This window comes from Halyomorpha halys, unplaced genomic scaffold (assembly GCF_000696795.3).
Source record: "Halyomorpha halys isolate HHAL.00 unplaced genomic scaffold, Hhal_1.1 Scaffold43.1, whole genome shotgun sequence".
Classification (NCBI taxonomy): Eukaryota; Metazoa; Arthropoda; class Insecta; order Hemiptera; family Pentatomidae; genus Halyomorpha; species Halyomorpha halys.
In genome coordinates, this window is record NW_027106553.1 from 383,764 (window position 1) to 411,486 (window position 27,723).

The 27,723-nt window shown below is 30.2% G+C and overlaps 1 protein-coding gene across 2 annotated transcripts; it reads right to left on the reverse strand.

Annotated features, from left to right (window-relative positions):
- Positions 1-963: 963 nt before the first annotated feature.
- Positions 964-26,860, reverse strand: Zdhhc8 (zinc finger DHHC-type containing 8). 2 transcript variants are annotated; one of them, XM_014433255.2, is made up of 10 exons: positions 26,602-26,860; positions 21,078-21,196; positions 19,962-20,119; positions 19,092-19,264; positions 18,359-18,553; positions 15,547-15,691; positions 12,332-12,501; positions 4,562-4,702; positions 1,188-1,727; positions 964-1,102 (listed from the first exon to the last, which is right to left on the reverse strand). In XM_014433255.2, exons 1-9 carry the CDS (start codon positions 26,688-26,690, stop codon positions 1,202-1,204), a joined length of 1,716 nt encoding a protein of 571 aa, XP_014288741.1. In that variant the 5' UTR covers positions 26,691-26,860; the 3' UTR covers positions 964-1,102; positions 1,188-1,201. The 2 variants fall into 2 exon arrangements, with proteins under 2 accessions (XP_014288741.1, XP_024215071.1); XM_024359303.2 differs by having other exon boundaries at positions 977-1,102; positions 1,201-1,727.
- Between the last annotated feature and the right edge of the window lie 863 nt (positions 26,861-27,723).

Here is a 27,723-nt window from a genome sequence, read left to right on the forward strand (position 1 = left end):
TACAGCACACCCAATCAATAAATAAAAAAGAACAATAACAATAAAAAAATATATATTATTTAAAGATGATACTAAGTGTTTTTTTTTTTTAATTTTTTTTTTTTAATATTCATTATTTTATTTATACTGGAAGATTTATTATAGTTACATAATGAATGAGCAAAACTTTACAAATTTATATTTTACAAATTAGTCCACTAAACCATTGTCTTACCAGGGATTGGGAACACTAATTTTTTTTTTTTAATTTTGTTTGAAGGGAGGGGAATTAATTTCATATAATAATTACATCTTCTACAAAACTCGTGGTATAATTTACAGGAAATGATTTAACATTTAAAAATAAGTACTTTCTGATAAAAATAACTGCATTGATTTAATATGTTTCAAATTTACACGATATATATATTGCACACCTCGACTCGATCCAAAACGGAGGGAATCAACTTCGATAGCTTTTAGCTAAATCTAGGATCCATTTTGAAACATATTGAACCAATGATAAAACACCTACTTATTTTAAATCAATTCTCTTAACGAATCAAATTTTTAATTTACACATGTACAATTAATGTTAAGTTGCACAATAGGCACCTTTGCACTATTCGAAAGACCTTGTAATTTGTTTGTATTGCCAATTAATAACTAATATGACACTGATATTTTTAATTTTAATTTCATTTTTTCTCTTCATTATCTGCAGAACCAATGTCACACTTTACCTTCACTGAAAATTTAATCTGAGATTCAGAAAGGTAAGAAAACAACTTCTGCTAAACGATAAACTGAGGGGAGAGTGGGGGGGAGAGGTAAAGAAGTTAATATTACAAACGTGTAACTAAAACGGATAGTTTAAATAAATATATACACTCCAATGGACCTCGACACTGTCAAACATGAGTTAACTTTTGGCATTCTTATCGTAATAGTTGAAACAATATATACACAGTCTTCTGACACAGAGATATAACTGTTTCACCAAGTGTAAAAAATAATAAAATAAATAAACGTCCTAACCATAACTTTCTTCAACAATAGAACTGCAATTGAAAAAGAGGTAGTGCTGTTTTCACTCCAAACTCTTCTTTAGTATTCTTCCTAGCTGTAAAAAAAATTGTATTTTTGACAATCGATTTAGATACATACCTTGTTACATCTTACAAACAAGTAGTTAAACATGAGTTAACCTTTACAACCTGCCTCATACTGATATTTCATAGTTCATATCGTAAACAGAAGCTCTATCAGGGGTAGGAGTAGTGCCCCTACGTTCTTGTACAGCTGACTGCTGCATTTCAAGAGAATCCGAAACCTCGAGGGCCCTGACAAAAGACATGGGTCTTCTTCCTGATGGTGTTGCAGCTTTCCTCTTAGCTTGAGGTGACTGATGGTGGTAAGCAGGTTGAGGCGGCGGACGATAGTAGCCACGCCCGGTCGGACTAGTAGGATTGGACCGATATTGATCGTAACCGGAAGGGGAAGTATCTTTCCATGTATAAACACCCCTCTGCGGCGAACCAGCCAGTTCTCTTATATTATCTACCGTGTTGTTAGTCCTTGAGTAACTGGCGGATCCGTCACCGCCCCTTAGCAGTTCTCCTTCAGAGAGGAACCTTCTTTGGGGGCTACCACCAGCACCATAGTAACCGTTACCTCCACTCGTCCCGTTCCCAGGAACCCCGATAAAGTCTGGCCTCCTAGGTTGTGTAGGGGTTCCAGGATTTGACCTGGAAACATAACAATCATAGCCTTTTAGAAGCATTATAATTAAATATTACAATGACAAATTAATGATTTTTTGGTAATCCACTATTTTCAACTTGGCATCCTACGTTGAAATGAAATTATTCCCATTTTAACTTCCAAAGCACCCTTTTCTTTATTAATCTGGAAGACAATACTTCCTCCTAATCTGGATATTGCTACAACAACCATGGAAAAACAATAATCATCAATTCTTCCGTATTTTACATTGTTTATTGCTATTAATAATGATAGAATGATAGATAATAAATCTTTATTGTTAATAAACAAAATTAAAAGTACTTAAAATTTGTGTCAAAACATTTTTTTATCATCATCGCGATGAAAATTAATTTTTTAGGATTATTTGAGGTGTGAAAAATGATTACCAACAATAAAAAAGTTTAACAAAACATAACAAAGCTGTGTACTACGAGATGGGATTGTATGCTTTAGGCTATTTCTCTCCTAATTCTGTCCCTATGCCTAAGACAGTTGCATTAAAATTGTCTAATTTTTGGTTTAATAATTAACTTTTGTAGCATTAATAACAATAAGAGATTATTTCAAATACACAGAATTAAAGGTACTTTAGAGGGATTTTTTAAGAAATATTGACATTTAAGCACTCTCAGGGTAACTATCTAAATGAGGAAAATAGCGACCTCATATACTGAGTTCAATCAAAATCGTTATAGATATTCTTGAGAAAATTGAATACATGAGGAAAACCGATTACAGTGAAGTCTCACTTATCCGAAAACTCACTTACACGAAACATTCAGTTATGCGAAGAATTTCTCAACCCCCTGCAAAAACCTGAATTATGTGTATGTAATTATCCATTTATATGAAAATTAGTTATACGAAGGAAAGTTTGGACCTGCTTTATGCACATATTAGTAAATTTTATTCAATTCTATGAATTTTTGTTTCTTTCGCGGGAAGACAAAGGACGAAAAATACCGTGAAAAACGAAACAGTAAACAACTTTTTTCCGTGAATAACATCCTGTCCCAATGACTCTTTATGTTTATATTCTACTCCCTAATGTATAATAATAAGCTCGGACGATTCCGATTCAGATGACGAAGATCCTTTGCCTCTTCCATTTTTGCAGAAGCTCTTGAAGAGCATTTGAAGTTGTAAAACGTTTTATATATGCGAAAGAAATTTGCGAGAAGGAATCTAACACCTTAACAGAATGCGAAAGAATGATGTATTCAGCGAAAAGCAACATGAAACAAACAAACATAACACAATTTTTTTGTCAAAAATTAAAAAATTTGGATTAAAAATAAATTAAATGTTTATACAATAAATAATTTTTTTTTCACTTTACTTTGTTTTTCTTTCAATTGCATACAACATACGTATATGTACCTACTAATTATGAGAAAAAAATTTACATACATAATATGTATTGCGTATTCACTTACACGAAATATTCACTTATACGAAGAATTTTTGGTACCCCCTCATATTCGTATAACTGAGACTTAACTATATAAAATATGGCACTTTCAGAGTCGATTTTATTGAAAAAGTTACTATTACTTAGGCATATTTCCATCTTAAACGTTTAATTACAGTTTTGTACAACTTTTCATTTTTGTACTAGGGTAAAACATTACACAGACACACTTTACGGACATACAGACCATTTTGCAAGACTTGGTTATTTGGAATCAGGGAACCTCAAAACATATATTTATGTCAAAAATTTGAATTCAAAATTTTTCATCATTGCAATAATACTTCCTTTAACTACATATTCTGTATATGAGTGAAAATTTAAAATTGAAAAACTCCCCAAATTTTATTGCCACCAAATGCTTAAGAGGCCGGTGTAAAGCAAGGCAATTATATCACTTAAATATTACTTTTTACTTCCTTTTCATCTAAACAGTTTTGTGCCTCTCAGAAAACATAGTGTCTATTTCACCTAATATATCAAACAGTGTTATGAAACATTCATTGACGGTTACAAGCGCAAAATTAACTATTCATAAATACTATGCTTATCTTACCTTGTTACAGTAAAGCAGTAAATTCTTTATTTCAATTTATCATTTATCTGTTTTCACCCTCTACCAAACGCAATAGTTAATACCCAAATAAATCTCAGCTTATTCTGGGCATAGTGTAAGGGTGTCCCTAGGACAAACAGGCTGTGGCCCCAGGAGCCATGAAGATAAGTGTTATAAACTACTTTATAGTGCATTAAACTAGCTTCCATTTGATTGCTAATAGACATCTGTACGCTGAATGATCATGAGATATAGTTTTCCCCATACAATTCCTAATCAACGGATTTTTCATAATTTTGTCATGAAATGTTTCTTTTTAAAAAACTGTACATCAGGAACTACTAAATGTAAAGAACTCTTTTATAGAGCAATGAAAAATTAATTTCTATAATCTATCATAACATAAATATTATCTTTCTAATCAAATTAGAAACTTGGTGTAACTTGTTCTGACAATTCGCTAGTTAATTGAAAGCATTAATTTAGACTTAAATTGTATGTTAAAGACAGTGGAAAAACTTCAAAAGAAAGCATTCAAAATCATCACAAATGTTAACGCTAGTTTGAGCACATATTTAAAGTGAGAGAGTACGGAGACTGGCATAAAATAATTTTATAGTGTCTTATTTTACCCTCACCCTAACTTAATCCAATCTTGTATAGAACATTGGAATGGAAGGTTGATCACATCCTAGTTTTGAATAACTTAAAAATCCATAGTTCATTAAAAATATTAAGCCACGACAACTCTTTGCAAGACAACTTTTGTATAAAATTGTAATGTTTACCTTCTAAGTGGACTGGATATAGCTAGCGGAGTAGGAACTCCAATTGTTTTTAAACGCTGATGCATCGTAGGGGATGGGGCAACTCCAACGATCCCTCTTTCTAAATCAGGTGTATGACTTCTTGAGCCTGCCATGTCGAGTCTGAAAAATAATAACAATCCATTCAGTTTTTATAAAAGTAAAAACAGTTACCATATAATCTTTTCACTTTTTTGAGATTGGTTTTGTTGTTTAAATAAAAGAGTCAGTACCTAAGCCAAGTCTCAAAACACTCTTAATTATTTCATAAACAGTCCAACATTTCAGCCAACCTGGTGATCCTCAAGGATAAACTTAAATATAAATTTCCAGCTCACATCCAAAACTTTTCGCAGACCATTCTGGCCAGGTGATTAATTTCAGTGAACTCGCCCTATTTTGTGACTTCACCTTGCATTAAATTTAAAGGGTCAAAAATATTGAGTGATTAGCGGCCTGGGCTAAATAGCCTCCAAAAAGTTTTTAAATAATTGCATGTGAGAGGTGAATTTGTATTAAAGGGTGTCCTTGAGGATCACCAGGTTGGACATTCAAGGAAATAATAAAAAGAGTCTTTTCGGACTTTGCTTGGATACTAATTATTTTATTTAAACAGTAAAAACAATTTTTTTTTTTAAATATGAATTTCCCTAAAATTTACTGAACAATTATTTCTTTTTGAATTAATAAGATTATGAGTAATAAATAGTTGACTGACTGTATTAAGAATAGACAATTTTTCAATTTTTACATTAAAAATACTTAATACAAATGCTAAAGTACAAATGACACCAGTGGACAACTCAAGAAATGGCAGCAAACAGGTTCTAAAAAATTCATTGAGACATCATTAAATTTGTCAGTATTAAACAACATACTTTTTTTTAACTTTGACAATGTTTTAAAATTTAACTGGACAAACCAAAAAGAGATAGGAAGTTGCAAAATGGATACAAGTATTATGTATTTAAAATCTTCAAAACTTTATTATAATTATTGTCTTCAATTAAATTCAAATTAAATATTATTATATAAAAGAAAGATGGTTCAGGTCCAGTAAAAAACTAAAATAAAACAGTAACTAAACTATTTTTTGTGAGCCAACGCTTCGCCCACGTTGCAGAGCTTTATAAGGGCTATAATATTGTTATAATATGGTGTTCTGATCCACCTTCATTGTTGTGGCTACTTCCATTCAGTGAGGCGGCTGTTTTATTTTGTTCGTTCTTTTCCTTTTTATTATTATTTCCCTTATTTTTCCGTCTATAATGTATTTTTAAGTTTCTTTTTTAATTTGTTATTATTTACATTTTTATTAATTGTCCAATGTCTTTTTGTAATTCTTGTTTATTTATAATTTTCACAGCAAATTTTAATTTTAGCTATTTATATATTTTTTAGCCTTGATGAAGCACTGTAAAGTGGTGGTAAAACGTTGGCTCACATTAAGTCATTTAATTAATATTAGAGATTTTTTTTTATTGCACCTAGACCATATTCCATTTATTAAAATTATTTATTATGCACCAATTTCCCCTACTTACCAGGTCTTCATCATGGCTAAAATCGAGATACCAAAACTAATAGTATTGCTAAGAATATAGGAGTATAATCCAATAATATGACATGAAATATAATGCAAACTATGATAGGAGTTCAATTATAGTCCTTTACTATTAGTTTTTGAATGTTGGTTTTAGCCCTCATAAAAGCCTACTAAGTGGGGCGAAACATTAGTGCATAATAAATAGTTTGTTTGTTATTGTTTAAAGGCATAGAACCTTTTGGTTATCAATGCCTATGGCATGTTAACATAATAAATAGTTAGATTAGAATTCGTATACAGTAGAGTGTCGAAACTAAACTACAAATGTTCAATTAGGACACTCAGCTATATTATTTAATCGGCATCATGTGCACACTTCTCCATCCAGGACTTAGCCTGAGCTAAATCCACCACGTGGTTTTGGAACCTCACTATAAGATCTGCCCTTGTACATAACTATCATATAACATATACTTAATAATTAGCAGTTTTAAATATAACATAAAAAATGAAAATTATAACAGAATAAATTAATTCTACAAGTAGCACGTTAGGATATTTACTTTTAAGCGAAGAATTTAATGTTCTATACATTAATACTCTAAGGCAGGGGTGGATTGTGTAATTTGATAGTTTTACACATTCAGCACAAGGAAACTGGAAAAATAGAAATTTTGAATATGACATTTAATTTAAGGTACTACGTAAATGATTTAATGATTAGGACCATACAATATATTGCGATTAGCATTATAAACTTAATAATAACTGCGACAATAGACTCATAATGTATATACACACATGTATACATATTATGAGACATCAATAATAATTAATTTTCTACAGAAATATATACCGATAGAAATAATAATTTTACAAGCTGTAAGTGTGTTCAGTCATATCATTAAATGTACACTTACGTAGGAATAATTTTTATAAATGTAGAAACATCAAATAATACATAATTTTTTCAACAAATAAATGTATTTAAAATTTAATCAATTTATTATCGATTGTGAAAGATTGAAAAGTTAATACAGTTTATTAAACAATAAATTTTATAAATAGATAATTATCAACCCAAGGTTTACTTATTTGTATGGCAGTGAGGATAGAAAAAATATTAATAAATGAATACGATACATAGAAGAGAAATATTAAGCAGGGTGTATTGTTTTTTTAAGACATCAACTACAAAAATTTTCAAGACTATTGTCCAACATTGTGTTCTCTACAGAAATGAAAAATGGCCATTTAGTTTAAAACAGAAGAATTTAAAAATTTAGCATTCCAAATTCTACTGCAATTATTAATAAATAAATAATAACACTTTTTTTTTTTTTTACGAGGTTGAAAGAAAATATTTTTCTTTTAGCGAGTCAATTTTATTAGGTGTATATAGTAAAGTAACATAAGACATAATACCGTAATACAATAAATAAAACTAATACTGTAAAGCAATGTACACTAGTTTCACAACAAAATTATATATAAAAATATTTAACTAAAACAATTTTGCTTGTACCTCAATGCTTAATGCAAACCGTTTCCTTCTGTCAGCTATGACTACTAGACTACAGCAACAATGCATTTCAATTATGAACAAAATTTATTTTGTCAGGTCTTAATTGAACGAAACTGACCAAACACAACTGGGAAAGAATGTTACAGAAGGGATCTGTCCTTACTCACACCTTTGCAAAGATCTGTCCCTATCCAGACCTTAAGATACAAACACGTCCATTCTTTTTTAATGAAGTGTAAACATAGAAAATTTCTTATATAGAGGTCCTTAATGGTATAGAGCTTATAATAAATATTGTGCAAAGAATTTTTTTTTATAAAAGGAAGATGATTGAGGTGGGGTCAAAATAAATCAAATAGTAAATAAACTATTTGTTGTGAGCCAACAGTTTTTTAATACAATATTATATTGTTTTGCTTTCAAATGTAACGCTTATTCTTTCACAATCATTAATTAAGAAAAGATGGTGTCTTTTTTTTTTTTCTCATTATTTTTCTTTTTCCTTGACCTATATTTTATACGTATTTCCTTTATTTTTATATTTCTCTTTTATCTATTTTTTATTTGTTATTATTTCAGTTTTCTTTAATTTTTAATACTTTTTAGTAATTCTTGTTAATTTATACTTTCATTGTACATTTTAATTTTATTTATTTTACTCATTTTTATTTAAATTTTCATATATTTTAAATCATTTTTAAACTTAATTTACTTTTATTTCATCTTATATATTTCCTTAATTTGTTACATTACCACTATTTTTTCATGTTAATATGGAAGATAAGATCCCAACTCATTGGGGCCATTATTTCCTACCCTTGCTCAAAAGATTAAGACTGCATAATAATAATTAAAAATGCCTTGATTGCTTAACTAATAAAAATACTTGAAGCAAATACTGATGATACCTACTCAGAGAGTCTATTGACCAAAAGTATAAATACACAACAATAAAATAACTAAAAAATTAAGAAACTAACCAACCCTAATAACCAATCTCTCATAATACAAAGCACAAACAAAGTCTAAATTAAAATTTGAAATATTTGTTCAATTGACCTTACCTTGAAAACTTTTTATGAATTTCTTTTACATGATCCCTTATTAAGTGAGGCATCAACCAAATCAACAATCATTAATCAATACGTCAACCAGTTCAGAGAAAAATAATTATCTTTTCTATATAATTGATACAATTAAAAAATATCTAACAATCATATTTATAACTATAATACTTATATCAATAAATTACTTCACAATGATATCATAAATGTGAATAAGAAAAAGAAAATATTTTGATAGGTTATTGACGAGGTTATGCTAATATTGTTTTTAATATATATTTATAATTTATGAGTTTATGCTACTTTTGAATGTAATATAAACTTATAAGCAAAATAAAATACTGTTTAATAATACAATATCTTTATCGGGATCAGATGTCACCAATCAACAAATTAATATTGACCGACTTCATATGAAATATCAGTTATTATTATTTCAGAAATCCAAAGTGGTGTTAGTGAATTTTTGTTATTCACTACGTTTATGTTTACAAATTATAATTAAAAACTAAAACTAAATAAAATCTGTACTGCTACAACCCAAGAAGAGTCAGGGGTTCAATACGTTGTAAGGAAGTACTGTTATTATGCCAACGGTTGTGCAAGGAGGTGATTTGGTCAGAATCATGCTCGACCACCAGATTTTTACCCAATTTAGGAGGCTGGGTAGAACCCAAGGAGGGTACCAGAACCAACATGGTTGACTCACGGCTACAGTGTTACAGAAAACAATTTTTGGCCCACCCGGATTCGAACTCGGGTCCTTGAAGTTAGTAGCATCGTGCCTTACCCCGGTGCTACCACGCTCATGTGGTATAATTTATATGAATTATAATGAGCCGTTATTAATCCTCTCTTTTTTGATAATACTTAAAATCATTCACATTGTTTAGTATGTCATCAAATATGACCATGGAAACAAGCAATTTAGAGTAATTTTTTTTAATAAGTTTAAATTTGGACACTCGGCAGCCTAAGCTGCAAGAAACATTACCACAGTGTTTGGGGAAGGGTGTTACATAAAGACCATTCACCAGTGGTTTGAAAAATTTCTGGCTTGTGACACAGATTTGGATAACCAACTCAGAAGAAGACCTCCAACAGCAATTGGCAACGATGAACTTAGACTTATTGACGCATAACTGAATACAAGTGTATTCACAGTTTGTTGACACTTAAAGACAAGACAATGATTAAAGTAAAATAGGTTGATCTATGAATAGATACCTCTATGGATACGTTATGAAGTTGATGAGCAGCGCTAGTAGTGAAGTGTTTTCCTGCTCACTAGGCAAAAAAAATTAGGTAAACTTTGGTCTTGAGGGATGAAGTAACCTCGTTCATTGTACCAATAGAAAAACTTATCATGGTGTAATAGCTAATTTTGTATTAGTTGCATCAAGGCATTATAACCAACAACATAAGTATACTATTCAATTAAAAACAGGAGTGCTTTCTAAGAATTCCAGGATGCAATGAATAAATTTAGTATTTTTATAAATGCCACAAGATAAAATAAATGAGATTCTCTAGAACTGAAAAAGTTATGAGCTATACCCCATAGAGCAATGGCTACACATTTATACCGATGGGTCTGCATCCGGTAATAACAAGAGAGCTGGAGCGGGATGTGATAATTATGATGCAGAAATGCAGGCTATCTGCTTTGCGATGGAAGCCACTATTGAATGCAATGACAACACGGTAATATTCAGCGACTCCCAAGCCGTAATACAAAAATTAACAACACCAGGTGCAGCAGAGTCACCCACGGAAGAAAAGTGCAGAAACATGGCTGCTATCATGAAGAAAAGAGGAAGGGCTATAGCCCTGCAGTGGATAACAGGCCATGTTGGCATAGATGGTAATGAGCAAGCTGACAAGTTGGCTAAACTTGGTTGTGCAGAGAACCTTCCTTTCCTACAGAACAGTGAAATCACTTATAAGCTCTTATTATAAGGACAGAACAAGTGCTAGACAAAAAGTTCAAGCGGAAGGAAAGAAGTGGGAAAGCCTACTGGATAAGGAAAAAAGAGTCCCCGGCAATTTTAGCAGAGCTGAGAGAGTGGCCTGTTTTCGGCTAGTGACAGGACATGATCTGCTCCAAAAACACCTCCATCGAATTGGCATCGTAGATTCCCCGAAATGTCCTCTATGCAACATGGAGGACATGGATGGGGACCATCTTTTGGCGTGTGTTGGTCTGGAGGATGTTGAGCGAGATGCGGACCAACTAAGAGGACGAATAAAATTGTATTGGGCTGCGAGAGGGAAAATGGCGTAATAGCCCACTAATGTGGCGTAGGGGGAAAAAAAAAAAAGAACTGAAAAAGTAAATGAACCTCTATATTGCAGCATGTCAGAAATTAAACAATGTGGAAAATTAGATAGTTCTGTGATCAGTTATCACATCTAAATGATGAAATAAAAGCAATGCTGGCAGCTGGCAATAGGCAATTACATACGTTCAATAAGATACTAACATTTTTGAAATCTCCTCTGCAAAGCCCAGCTCATGAAATATTGGACAAACATCAGACCTGTAATAACAGTGAAATATGGACTCTGACCCAAGAAAATGAAAATAATATTAAACTACGCGAATGAAAGGCCCTTTGAATGATATAATTGAATGGAATAAAAAAGAGATTCAGGATAATGCCATCCAGGAAAAATTAAGAGTTAATGGTGGAGATATATGGCCAGCCCGATATTGCGAAAATCAAGATGGCAAGAATCTGATGACTTGGCAATGTGAAAAGGATGCCATATGAATTGTCTATCAAAAGGCTGTTGTATCAATAGTCGGAAAGAAGAAGACTACAAGGAAAAGCCATGTCTGAGATGGCTCCAAGTAAAAAATTTGCAATTAAATTGAAAATTCTACTTTGTTTAAAAATAACATAGTTTTTAAATTTAAAATAGGATTTCAAATCATTTTTTAATTAATCAAAGGCTTCATCAATCTAGCACTATTGACTCATTTCACATTTTAAGACATCTTGCCTTAACAAAAGAAATAAAATATAATTTATATGTAATGCTTTCTTTGTTTTTGAATCAACATGATGTCTTATTGTTAGCCAGGAATCAGTGCAGTGGAAGGTACAACTAAAATAAACAGATTGCAGCGTCCTTTTCAAAAATAAATTAGCATTTTGTTTTTTGGTCTAGCGGAGCATGGATACTTTAGAACTTCAGTCCTGCCAATTTTAATTTTTAAAATAACACTGAATATCACCTAAAATAATCCCAGGCTAAGAAATTATTTTAATCCTGCATTTACAATCTACTTTCATCCTTCATTTAAAATAATTATGATTACACTTATTCCAATAATTAACTTACTTTCAATATTGTACTACTATATTATTGTAAATATATCTACTTTCATTTTACGAGACATATTGAGATTATAGATGTTTATATAGTTTACCTAAATATTTAGGACTAACAGTAAAGTAACATTAAAATTAAAAGAAAGGATTAGGTATGTTCTAACTTTTTTTCTTCAATGATTCATAAACCTTGAAAAGAAAAATTATAATATAAGGCATGCAAAGTAAAAATTCTTAATAATGGCTAATTGAATCATAATATGAAAATGAAGTCATTACCTTGTCCTTGGCCTAGGAGGATAATTCCGAGGAGAATCTGAATCGACGGGAGGAAGGTAAAAATTTGTTTTCGAACCGTGCCTATGAAGGGGCGGAGTCGGTTCGCAATCTTGAGATTGTGAAGCTGATGGTTCCATTATTTCATCAACTACATCTCTTCCAGGCGATAACTAAAAATAGCAACAAAAACAATGTCCAATTATACTTTTTTTAAAAAATTACCTTATTAACATTTTAGGTTGAAAAAACAAACATGCATTGTATAAATTGCCTATGAGAAATAATTGTTTAAGACAAAGAATTTTATAAATCAACATAACCGCAATAGATTTTAGATGATTTTGCTTACATTGCACATACTTGTCCAGCGCACTCTTGTATTTAACTATTTTTGAAAATGCAATAAAAATTATATGCTATAAATGACATGAACTCCTGTATCTCATTAACTAAAATATGAACTGTCTACAGTGGGGGAAAAATTATGGTTTTACGATAGAATAAAAAATTTAAAATAGGAGTATCTATAATAGAAAACCTATGTATCATAAAAATCAATTGTGAAAAATAAAATAAATAAACAGGTTTCCTTAGAAATAAGTAAGAAATAAGTAAGTAGAAATAAGTACACTTCTCTTTATAAAAATATGCATCTATTCCAACCACCCTCTCATGGCTGTATTCTTGTGTTTCCATAAACACTTTGTGTACTATGTCTGGGATGAGAGACACATATGTGCACAAAGATTCATCAAAACCATTCCAGCCATGCTAAACTTACTATCTTGTATAAGAGATATTAACTGATAATATGTATAATTTCATCCTTAGCTTTCTTCTCAGTAACTCTGAGAAAGTAAGCAGCTGATCAAGGCATCTTCCCATTTAAAACAGGCTAAATTACAGTTAGAAAAAAAAGCCAAAATATAAAGCATTTGAATTTAGTTACAACTAGAACTACGGCTGCATTTAATTTAGAATGAGTGCAAATATTATAACTATCTCACAACTAAATCTTCATAGCACAAATTAAACTTTGAATTAGCACAAAAGGTTTACCAAAGTATTATCTATATATAATTATAAAACATTAATTTTGATAAAGCTATTTAAATAATTAATTGTCTTCAAGTTTATTTATATAATGAAAGCTAAATTTCATTTCAATCTCTAAAACTTCTTAAATATTTATCTTGATTCTAACTACAGCGCTACTGGAAAAAGCTCATCTAAAAACTTTTAAACAGAAAATAAAACTAATGCAGTAAAAAAACGTACATCTTTGCCTTGATGTTGTTCAGCGCTCGAATTCCCTTGCTGCACGACATAAAATTAGTATGAGTAACATATCATTTTTTTTAACTATATACAATTACAATTATACAATAAAAATTAGGATATTGACCCGTTTATGTTTAATAACAATTATAGAAATTTCTCAGGCTAATAAAAGTCTGATGGTGTGTTGATTGTTGACCGTAGACATTCTATAAGAAGAAGTTGGTCAGTGGTACGGTTTTTGGAGAATAAAATTAAAACTTGTTAGTGCCAACAACATTTCAGACCTTTATCAGGACTATGTAAAAAACAAGATAACAACCACGAAGAATAACAACAAAACAGTAAGAAGAAAAAATAGTAGCATAAAAATAAAACAAATACAGTAAAGAAAGGAATAATATTGCTCTCTGTGTCAAGTAAAGTCCTTACAATATTAATAAAGCATAGGATCCCAGAGATGAAAAGTTAAGGAAAGAGCAAGCTGGCTTCAGAAGAGGAAAGAGTTGCATCTATCTTATAAATACGTTGCACATTATAATAGAACAAAGTAAGGAATGGCAAAACACCTTATCTTACATAGACATAGACTATATTATATAGACTTAGAGAAAGCCTTTGACTAGGTCAATAGGGAAATAATGAGCCAATTGCTTACTTGAAGACTTCAAGTACCAGGCTCTTCATGAAATCAAACTTTCTGGAGCAATTAAAACCAAAATGGTGAGTACTGAGGATGTGTTGATGTATCTTTAATGCGCAGTCGTAAGGGCTTAAGTTGAAAATATGAATTTTTCAGGAGAGCAAAAACCAAGTTCAAAACATTATGTAAAATCTAATTATTGATATTTTTGCAATTTATCAAACAATATGGTAATAAGTCTATCTGAAGCAAAAAGACCTTATAACCTCTGTAGCTCTGATTTGGTGTTATAATATGACATAATCTCCAAATGCTCAAAAAGTGACTTAAGCCCTTATGACCGCGCATCCAAAATATGCTCCAACTCCTCTCCGTTGAGACGTGTTATTTGATCTCTACGTTTTTCCTCTCTTATTCTCACTACTATAGCTTTGCTAGCATTAATCTCCGTGTTTAACAGTTGAAATTCTTTTAACTTTTCACTGCAATTCTTTTAATTCTATTTTACTAGAAGGATTCACATTTCTTTCATAATTTCTGGACGCAACTACTCAGCTAAAACTGTGAGGGTAATTCTCTGTGACCCAGGCACTCTTCCCAACCTTGCCCTCTTCATGGTCATGTTAAATATCAATGTTAACAGCAATGAGCTAAAACTTTACCACTGCCTTATTCCCTAGGTATTCGTCAATTCCAGTACAGTAATATGTAAATTAATTCTCATTATATTTCTTTGTTTTTATTTAAACTAAATACGGTCCTCATCAGACTTGTCGCAACTACTCGCTCATGCTCTTCCAGTGCTTTAGTAATCCTGACCAGCTCCATCAAATATTTATATCAGATCCATAAAAACAAACAAAAACCAGTAAACTTCTTGTATTTTTCCATTATATTTGTTATTCTCCTGTATAAATGTATTTTAAAAAAATAAATGAATAATAATTTTTCCTTTTTGTTTTATTACCATTCATAATGGTTGTTATCTTGTTTTTTACATAGCTTTGATGAAAGTCTGAAATTTAGGCCAAAACGTTAGAGCTAATAGAACATGTTTCACTAATTGTTCTCTTTGCTGACCATATGCCAAACCAACTCTTTATAATGATAGTCTAACAATTATAAAAAAAAAATTAATATTACAGATTAAATTAAATAATTAACTGGTGAGTATATAAGGTGAATAGCTATAGGAGGATATAACGTAAAGTTCATAAATTAAATGTAAATGTATAAAACAAAAATTGATAAATGATTTTTATTTTATGATCAAGTTTTAAATTTTCGTACTTACCTTATTATAGGCATTGGGATTGTTTCCTCGAACGCCATTACTAGTGTCCATGTAAGTTTTCACCTGCTGATTTTCATGAGCGGCAATCATTGCGATGGCAGGGCAGTCTTTCTTCTTACCCACGTAACGGTTTGGCTTCAACAAACTATCAAATACTATTATTGCACTGCTCAAAATAATAAAGTAAAAAAATAAATAAATAATTCAAGATGTTATACTGCAGAAATTCTCTCGAACAGACCAGAAAGGTAGGAAATAATATAATGTTGGAAAGGAAAATAATTATAGTATAAAATACTTACAAATTATAGGCATCTAAAACAAAAGATCGAGTGATTTATTTAAATATATCTAGTTTGTGACATTATAAACTCTATTTATTTTCAATGAATAATTATTTCTAATTACTAAAAAATCTTAAGATGTTATTTACTCCTTTCCTGCTTTTTAACAAACTCCTGAGAAATGATCCCCATGGAGCCACTCAAGCTCTTGAGGCTTCATCGCTAGTCCTACCTAATGATTATTAAGGCATATCTTAGTTTCTACCATAGCCACTAGATGTTATACGAACGTACTTCAAAAAAGGAAGATGGCCCGTTCGGGCGCGGTCAAAATATAACTCAAATAGTAATTAAACTATTTCTTGTGAGCCAATAAATTTTAGCGCACACTAAAAGAATAATAACAAAATGTTTACCTTTATTTTCCATCTTTAACTGTGTATTTGTAATTATTTCCGTTTTCATTAATTGCCTAATAATTTTTTGTCATTTTATTTCTATTTTCTTGAATTTACTTTGTTCATTTTTATGTACACTTTCACATATTTTAAATCATTTTTGGCCATACCTTAGTTGACTTTTATTTCATGTTTCCTATCCTCTTACTCTGTTACACTATTTCAGTTGTTTATCTTTATTTTAGCCACTATAAACGTTTGCTCACAATAAACAGTTTAATTAGCATTGAAGTTATTTTTACTCCACCCAGACCATCTTCCTTTTATAGATTAAACACGGTCAGTCAATCACCGATCTTCCAGAATACACTTCAGTTTTTCTTTATTATTTTTATAAAGCGTATAGTTAAGGATTCAGGTAGCTAGACCAAACCTGGCCCATAAAACATAAACCTGTAAATTATTATAAAGCTTACTTTCTACCACATTTAAGGTAGAAACAAATTTCCAATACGCATAAAACTATTGCTATGTAACTAATTAATTTAATGAAGTAGTGAATTATATCCTTTATTTTTTGCCAATAATTCTTAAACAATGCATCCTAGTAAAAATCCTAAGTATAGTAAATAAAAGAGTATTGAATGAGTAGCATAACTTATTAATTTGGTGAAGTAGAGGCGTAAGTGAGTAAACAGTACAAAAAATTATATTTTCTCAAAACTGAGATTTAAGACTATATACGAGTCCACACTTAATTCAGAAACGAATTTCTGACGGTCCTAAAATGGTTGATAACAACTATTTAGTCATCCGCCACCAGTCCCAGGCAGCTGTAACCACAAAGTACTCTCACTATTCACTAAGCGGCTAATGATAAATAATATACCTTTTTGCGAACAGAATGATTTCAATGAGCACATATGCCTGTAAATGTAATTAACATGTAAAATATATTTATTAACATGTTGCGGTGATAGAGAACTTTTAGAATATTATAAATATTCTTATAATATTGTGAAGTTTGTACAATGTTTTGGGTTATCACATATCTATGTACTAATATACCTACGATTGTAACAATTAATTTAACATTATGAACATTTTTTTATGCTTACAATTAAAACCTTATAATCAATTTTACCTCATTTTGCTAAGTGCATCTATTTATTTTTGAAATATTGTCCCATTAATTAAAATTTACAACATAACACTGTCTAAACGTGATGAATTCACCCGCCCCTTTAGCACAACTCAATATCAAGTTATACCAGGTATTATCGCTTTGGGCATATCAAGATGCCTCTGTGCTATTAGGCTACCTCCCAGTTGATATGTCTATATTCAATAAATTTTGCTATTCAAGTTAAATATTATGGGTTTGAATCGGATAGTTTTATTTTTAAATGTTTTTCCCGATTCGTTATGTCTCTACTTATATGGCCAGTCTATTTATTATATCTGTATAGTGTGAGTTTAAGTTTTTTGTATTTCTTTTATAGTTTACTGTGTTGATATTTTTAGTTATATGAATTGCTTCTAAGATCCTTCTGCTTTTTATCAAGCCTATTATGATAAGAGTTTTTGAAGTTTAAGTTTTGGTTTAAAGTTATGCTGTGGTTAGCCAATGCTGTTCAGTTTATATTCTTAACATTTTTAGAATTTATGACATGTTTTATCCTTGTTTCCAGGTATTTTTGGATGTCTCTTCAATTTACATTTTTTCAGTTTTTGCAGTCAAGCCTATATATTCCGTTTTGTTTTTTTTATTTTATCTTTCATGCTTGAAAATAGGGCAACCCGAAACATAGTACAGACAAATATAGAATATTGATAATATTTATCAACATCTTGATAAGAACAAAAAAACTTCCTAGGAAAGAAAATCCTGGAAAAATATATAATTTCCATGTCTAATATTTAAATTTATTCATTTTTATGGTTAAAAATGACTATTGATCATTAAAAGGGATATTTTGAAATGTCATGATTCCCAGTAACCACACTTTGGAATAAAGTTGAAAATACAAGCTGGTTAAAAGTAACCCAAATGTTTGAAAATCACACACGTTTTATTATATTTCTGTATATATTTTTGAAGTTTAAAGTAATAGAAGTGAAACTAGTTACCTTGGAAACTGAGGCCCACAAAGAGAATAGAAGCAATTAGTCCAGCAACCTTGAGAGAAGGGATTATAACCTCCTCTGAACTTGCCAGTAACCTGCTCGTTTGTGGTTCTTCCTCTTGCGACTAATACGATATGGAATCCGGTCAAACCGAAAATTGGAATAAAAAGTAACGTGATTATACCTATTATAACAACACTGAAATTCACATTAAGGAAATATATACGAATCAGATAAATGGTATGTTATATTAATAATAAAATCGTGTATCAAATATAATAATATATGTGAATACACATACTGATAAAATTATTCAATCAATGAACATTTCTTTATTCTTTTCTTCTGATTACACAGTTTCTTCCAACATTTTGAAATATTTCCTCATCTTCAGGATATTCAATTTTTTTTTAAATCTAGGTCTGAGTAATATTCTTTTGTCCACTCCTATCGTCCAGATATTTTACGAGCAAAATCATATATTCTTCATCTTTCCATTAATATTTTCCTTAAGGAGTGTTTCTATAGTACATTTTAGACTAATCAATTTTCAATTAACAAAGATCGATTATAGTAATAATGAGCCCAAAGAATACTCACATTAAAGAAACTAAGAGACTAAAAGAAAAGGTTTAAAATAAAGTTCATTAATGGAAGAAATCGAAACCTATTTTCTTCCAAAAAAAAAACAGAGGTTAAATCAGTAAATTTTTTTTAATATCTAAAAAAAGGATACGAAACAATAGTTGTAACTTCAGTTAATCGCTCTTTGTTGAACAGGACATAAACCAAACAAAGACCGAAGATGGAAGCCATATGTATGCTAAGAGTCACAAGGAAAAAAAAGAAGTATCTGTAATTGCGTCTTCCAATACAATTATTGACCCATGGGCAGTGGTGATCAAACGTCTAAAAAAAAATTAAATTAATTTAATATATAAAAACAACAATGTATGAAAAAAAAATTACATCCATATTCAATAAAACAAAAAACTTATATAACATATTTTGAAATGTATTTTGCCATAAGAGCTTTCAAAACCTAATTATTTGTATAGAAAAAACCTCTGTTAACCTGCTACCTGAGGACAGGACTCTCCATTCAATCGAGGTCCATGTATTTCAATAGAAATGTAGAATAACACTGTTTTACAATCAAACATAATATTTTTTAACAGATTTTATCATACATTTTTAAAACAGAAAAAGTATGTACAATGTACCAATTAACAATGACAGCTAAGTCATTATAAGAAAAAGGTGTCATTTTCTTTAGATTTTCAACACTTACAAATTTTTAATGCTAAGTCCCTCACTTAATTTGGACATCGCCTTTTCTCCGCTGTTTTCTTTTTTTTTTTCCTTCCTTAGTTTACCAGAAGGATGGTTAACAGAGATTCTAATGTATTGGGATTAATAAAAGAAAGAAAAATAAATTAAATCATTTTAACTCACAAAAAGAATATTTTTTTCCCAGTAACTTTGAATTTTGATGTATTAATCTTTCATGGTGGTTATAGAAACATCGAACTGTCAATAGTGCTATATTTAATCATCGAATAGACGGCTAACTCTATAAGTAAATATTTAACTTGTATCAGTTTACCTCAATACAATGATTACAAACACTACAGTGAGAACAGCGTGGAGGGCGATAGAATTTACAAGTAACACACCACTTCATTCGAACGGTGATCCCATTTATTTCTGTATTTTTATATAGTGGTGATCTTAGATCATCTTCTCTGTCTTCATCAGGTGATGCTATAACAGAGGAAAAAATAAATATGTAAATTTTAAATATAAAATTAAAACAATTACAAATCAAGGGAAAAAAATTCAAACATTTATTAGTACAGGACTAGTGTGAAAAAACTGTAATCATTAGATTTGTTTCAACATGATTCAAAACTATAATTAAAATTGGCAAGATCATGGAGGGTATAAAATCAAAATATGCTAATAAACAAAGGAATACTGAGGCTTATCTAACAAAAATATTGTTATCATCTCAAATCATTATTAATCATTTAAAATCAAATTATGAGATTTTCAAATAGTCAAAGAAGTAAATTTAAATAGGAGGCGAATTATGCTACCAAATTTATAACAAAGCTTATTAAATAAAAGGAACTAGGTCTCAATGCGGTTAAAATAACTCAAATAGTAAATAATATTTGGCTGTTTATTACGAGCCAACATTTTGCCCCCCCCTCCCCTTTGCAGGAGTTCCTTAGGGCTAAATAAGGTACAAACAACTAAAATAATGTAACAAAGTAACATAATAGATATGGCTAAAAATGATTTCAAGTATCCTAAAATTTATAATTATAATTTAATAAAAATTAACAATAGAATAATTTACTTTGATCATTTTTATTAATATTTTAAATAATTTTAAGTTCTACTTTAAGTTTACTTTTATTTCATATAATCTATTCTCTTATTTTATTTTAGTTGTTTGTATCTTTTTAGTCCCGCAAACGTTGGCTCACAATAAATAGTTAATTTACTATTTGAATTATTTTTACTATACTCAGACCATTTTCCTATGTGCAATAAATATTGCACCCAAATATATTACACATGGTGAATCAATCATCTTTCACAACTTATTAAAGTTATAGTTAAAATTTTTTAAACTAATTTACATGCATTAATAACTTTAAAATTTACTTTTGTTTTGAAAAATAAACAGACCAAAAAGAAGAGATTAATCTACCTTTGGGAATCACTCCCGGATCCATAAAAGTTGCCAATGTAAAATTGGCGAGGACAAAGAATGTAATGACACCTTGGCATGCAGGTACCCATGGATATTTAAAAATGTAGTACTGGCACCTGAAAATTAAATTATTTGTTAAACACTTGAAAGATAATCAAGGTTATTATTTTATTAAAATTGTAATCACATATTTGTTTAGTAATATACAATTAAGGATAAAAGATAATAATAACAATGAAGGCCTAATGAACCCAAAGGTTCGATAACGATACCACTTAACGCTCTTTGCATAAATCCTTCCAGTGATGCCCTTCCAAACACAATTCTACTAAATAAGAAGAGAGAGAAAGAAATACTTTATTTATTCATGCAGCCCAAATACATCGGGTTTCTACATTACACAGCATACTGATCAATCCGTGATTGGACAAATATAAGTTACATATTTTTACATGATATAATATAATAGATAAATAACATTTTTTTTTTTTTTTTCCTTCCACAGTTTTCTTTTACAATTAATACCAGTCTACAAACTAACTACAAGTTTTTAGATTTATTCCTTTTTTTTTTTTCTTTCCCTTATATTTCACAACCCCTATTTTATTTGTTTAACAAATTCCCCTATATAACAAATATTAAAATATTTAAAATAATAACTAAACACTATCCTCCCATCTAAGTTTCGGTCTACCTCTCGGACATTTACCTGTCAGTTCGGTTTTTATTAATGTTTTAGGGATTCGCTCATCACTAAACCCTACAACCTTACACACCCATCTTAAATGCCGCAATGCTATAACTTGAATTATATTTACCGGGTGTAGGTCCCTTAATTCAGCGTTATGTAATCTTCTAAATTCTCCTGTTAATTCATGTTTTATCAGTCTGAATATTTTGCATAATACTTTACTTTCTAAAACCTAAAGTGGCTGTTCATCCCTTGGTGTAAGAGGCCACGTCTCGCATTCATAAAGAACATTGGGAAGAATCATAGTTTTGTAAATTCTAATTTTTAGCTTTTCGATAGAATGCGCGAGCTAAGATTCATGGCGCAAAGTGAAAATTAGAGATTTAATTATAGGAACGTGGAATGTAAGAGGTTTGAATTCCGCAGATGGGTTAAAATCTGTCACAAACAAGATTCTGGGATACAATCTAGGTATGATGGCGCTGCAAGAAGTTCGCGTGTTAAAGGAAGGGAAATACACTATATGGTACTGGGGAAGCAGGAAGCGAAGACAGTGATGAAGAGATTAAATGCGAATTCTATGATAAATAGGAGGGAGTTTACGATAAATTACCGCAAGGTTGTATGAAAATAATATTAAGGATAAAAGATACTGTAAATAATTTAATTAGCAAAGCATCTAAATGAGTGGTTCCCAACCCACAGATTACAGGAGCCTGATGCAAGAAATCCATCTCATAGAACACATATCTCAAGATAATTTAAAAAAATTAGTTCCTATCACACTTAACACGGCAACTCACTTCTGGCCATTCTAAAACTCAAGCTAATTAATTTAATATGGTGATTGATAAATGAATTAGCTCTTTTTTTCCCTGTAACTCCTGAACATTTTTTTAATTACCCCCTGCCTAGACATTTTTAACATATAGGGGGAGAGAGGGAGGGGAGTTATCTATTACAAGGCAGTTCCCAGGTTGCAAAAACCTGTCCCTCAACTCCCTGAGCTATGGGCGACCCATAACTTCCAAACTGTTCGTCCTAGTTAAATGGTTATAATATAAGAAATTAAAAAGCATCCTAAAATGGTTACTAATTTAATAATGAAACAAATACGAAAATTTCATTCAAATAAGTCTTTTTTCGGTTTTCCCCCTTTAAGTTCTAAACGGTGGATCTTAGTTATCAGGCTTCTGTACTAATAAAAGTCTGCAGATGACTAAGCCAGAAATTGAATCATGTACAGCACATCCTTTTTCCTGATCTGGGGCAAAGAGAAGGTCGGGGTCACCTTCGAAAAATATTTGAAAATTAGGTTTATGTTTTATTATGCGTTTGGCTGATAAAAATAAACACACAAAAAAATATTTATAAAATAATTTAAAAAATAAATTGTTACAAAAATATGAACAGCTGGGGAGTACGCCAAGGCTCTTGAGGGCCATCTGTTGGCAACCAATCATCTAACTGAAGGTCATAGAAGATATGATCATCTTTCATAAAGAGAGTTTGTTTAAAAATTAATAAAGTAGATAACATTCAATAATGAACTGTATCATTTGATAAATACAATGGAGTATTTACAATATATTGTACACATATTTTAAAAATATATATAGAAACATCCCTTGTGTGCATTGGTTCTAGAAAAGTAAAAGCTTACAGTTAATTGAAATATTAATTATGTCTCTCAATTGTGAAAGTTATATCAATGATAAACTACAAAATCAACTATATCTTCTTCTGTGTTCGTCTTTGGACATTTTGTAGAGCAGTTTTATGTATCATTTCTGGGTGGTACTCATCTTCCTGAAATAAATAATTTTTTTTCCCTACTTCACTATTTCTGGCATATGGGGTAGTTGTCTTACAGGTTACCAACCTATTCCAGCCAAAGTGGGAAGGTCAACATTCATTCCGTAGGTCTGCCATGAAATAAATTTAAACACCATTGGACATATTTAAATTTGGCACTAACTACTTCTCACATGAGATAGCCAAGGTGGCACTAACTACTTCCCACATGAGATAGCCAAGGTGTTGCCTTAATGCTCTTGGCCATCATGGCCTCAAAACAATTAGTAATTAAGGTCATATTCTCTAAAACAGTGGTTCTTAACCCATAGAAGTCTACAAAATACTAAGCCAAAAATCAAAACATGTGCGGACCATCCACTTCCCCAATTTTAGGGAGAAAATTTACTGTTTGGTGGTTTGGAATAGTCCTCAGGAAAGATACCACTTGAGAATTAGGTTGGTTTTCAATTTTGAAGCAATTTCATAGTGCATATTCCAAGTTAAACGTTTAACTAACATTTAAACCTCAGGAAAGATAAATAATAATTATTTTAAAATTTGGCTCATCCTGTTCAATGAACATCGCAGTCAAAATCCTCTAAAGTGCTTCCACACTCTCTGGTTTCTTGTGCACCATTGCTATAGAAGGTAGCTCAAGTAAGTTTATTTCTTACAGCTTAGTTTCATTTCCGATTAAAGGAAATATTTCTTCAGCAATAGAACAGGTGCTCTTATACTAGTGGGAGCAAGAGGGCCTTATGGTCCTTTTTAATTATGATAAAGCCCTTTCGATATGGCCCACGTAGGATTTGACATACTAAATAGATTTACATGAAGAAACTGTAAATTAAAATGATATTTTATATTTAATAGATAATAGAATGACCAATTGATGAATTAATGATAAAGGAGAAGATGGTCTGAGTGGTAACGAAGATTTGTTCAATAATCATCCCTTCACTTTAAGTCTACATCATTTGTTGTCTAGAAAAGATTATGCTACTAATGTAGCCAAACAAAATAGCTTTACATCCTTATTAAAAAATAACAATAGAGAATATTAAAAATCAAAACATCCTGGAAAGGCTACATTCAGAGGAAATCGGCCACCTCATAAAAAAGTGACTTAAACTAGAACGCTAAAAAAATGAAATAGATTCCGACATGGAAGCTTGTGAAGAAAAAAAAACCTTTAGTAGACTGAACAAGGTAGAGAGATTTCCAACATTCAAGGTTGCAACTATTGCTAATAGATTAACACATGACGCTAATATTTTTGCTAAAAGAAAAATTATAAGTGTCATTCTATCACTGAACTACGGAGTTAAACAAAACAACACAGGTATCAAAAATTCTAGAACTCTATGAAATATCTCACAAAATAGTTACCTCAAACAGCTTGTCAAAGAAAATATATATTATTTAAATGATGAAGTTGAAAAAAAAAGTTTTAAAGGATCTATACCTAAAATACAAATTTTTCCCATGGTAAAACAAACAAGGAAAAAATTTCTTTCTTTGAAGTGTTCTTCACTTTCACCGATGATGTCACAAGAATTTTATCTCTTTGATAATATAAATTTACCACAAATTATTTTAAAGGAGAAAAAATTTTCATATATAGCAAGAATGCAAATTATAAACCCCAGTGAGAAAAAACTATGATATACACTTCATTTTACAGATAAATATAATCTGAGAATCTCAGACCTTTTTTTGATCAATTACATTTATTTAGGTTAATAATAGGAAAATCCTTAGGTGATAGATTTACCTTATAAAAACATTCAAAATTCGTAAAAAAAAAAAAAATAATTTAATTAAATTAGAAAATATATAATTAAAATAGATATGAAATAGTAAAAAATTAGAAATAATGAGTCATTGGGAACTTCCCTACACTTATCTTTATACAGTAATTGACACTTTTCCCTTTACAATGAATCATTTTCCAATGACACAAAAGTATGAACTAACATATCTGAATTAGTCCTTAAAAAAACATATGCCTTGGCATAAAATTGTGAAGTAATTGAAGAATGATTACAAAAACAAAATATTTACTTGAGTTACAAAATACTTTTATAAAAAGAAATAAAAACCACTCAATAATTCACTGATACCAAGCAAATAGAAACGTAAATATAAACAACCATAAAACTGTCAAAAGCTATAACCACTATTGTGAATGGAAGGCAGGCTATAAAACTGTCAAACACTGTTACAATTTGGAGGAGGGAAAAAAAAAATTATTATATACAATATAAAAGAAAATAATTAACTGAACAACAAATTTTAAAGATATAATGAAACATTGATACATTAGAAGGATTCAACATGAAAAACATCGTAACTACAAAAAATTTATGTTTGGCTAGCCTGAAAGATCTAATAATGCAAGAATACATGGGATGAACATTATTAAATGTGTATAATATCCATATATTGAATAGGCCTTTTCACAAACAAGGTTTTAGTAAGTAAAATTAAAAATCACTTTGAAAATGTACTACAATACAATAATATAATTCAAAAAAGAACCTCTGAAATCAAAATAAAACAGTCTTCACAAAAAACATGACATCAAACATGAACTACGTAATTGTTTATAATTTACTGCTGATAAAAAAACAACAGACATAAGAAATGGCTGTACAAGTTAGCCATGGTATAAATTTATAAAAAACAAAAAAGAAACATATTCCTTGACAGTCATCCATAAACATTTCTTTAATTGCTTAATCAAATGCCAGGTCACAAACAGTGATTTGAAATACAGCAGTAAATAGGTAATGACATGAATTCATATTTTTTTATAAAGTAATAAGACAAACAGTAAAGGTCATTATCACAAAGCTCTCTGCGAAATAAAATATGAAGTACAAGTTTATGTAAGCATGAGAAGAAATAATGACATTCAGCTTACTTCATTGAACTATTTTTTACTATGAAAAAAAGTGAACTAATGAAAAACATAAATTTGTAAATGAAAGTATGAAAAAATTACATCAAAATCAAATTTAAAATACTTACGGAAAATAAAAAAACAAGGAAGTGGTAACAAGGAGTAACGTCCATGCAAACGTTGCTGGGATGTATCTTGTTTTCAAATTACATGGCATTATGTTTATAAATGTAGGTCTAACCCACAAGAACCTAAATACTTATATAGGAATTAACATGGCCGCGCCTCCTTAAAGGAAGAACGACTTCTACTAAAATCACGTCTGTATAATAACACTTGAGAAGGGCCTTTTCCTAACTCTAATTGAAATCATTACGGCTGAATACAAGTTCTCAATCAATATCATTTATATAGATGTAACCCACACTTCCATATCTATCGCTCCTAGTTCACAAGCTATCAACTGAGTCAGTTCGAATCGATTCTACACTTTCGTCTTCAATCGATTATTAAACAATAAATATATAGATATATATCTTCTCAACTAAATTCACCTATCTCTAAATTAGTTCATTGAGACTTTTTTCTTTTCATAATAATAAAAATAATTACATAAACAACTAAAGCCAATACTGATCTGTTTGTTTTTTGTTAATTTAAATATTTTTTATATCTATATAATAAGTAGACAATAAGACCAATAAGGAAGAATTTCAATAATCCAAATCACATCTTTAACAATAGTTTCCAACTTACAAAGACTGCAAGAACACAATTTAAATACAAACAAAACTTATATATTCAATTTGAAATTATAATTTGTAAATAATATTTGACAAACGACCTACAGAAGAGAAAATTACTTAAAGTTAAACTGATATCTTGGAATTGGAAGAAGATAATTTACCGTATGAAGTAGATTGTAGGCAGATGGTCAATAAAGGTACAAATCACTAGATAAACTATTTAATGTTAACCGACGTTTCGTCCCACTTTGCAGGGCTTCATCAGGACTAAATGAAAGCATACCTGCCACCCTCTCCCTGTCTAACTTCAAACAGTTTTCTACCTGCATCAGGATCAGGATATCTTTTCCTTTTAACTGTTATTTTTATATTATTATTCTTATTGTTTCCTTCTTACTTGTTACTAAACCTTAATTTTTCCACATTTACTTCACCTATCTGATTATTATTTACAGCTCACAGCCGACTGTTCCAAAGCAACTTGGATTATGATACGATCTAAAT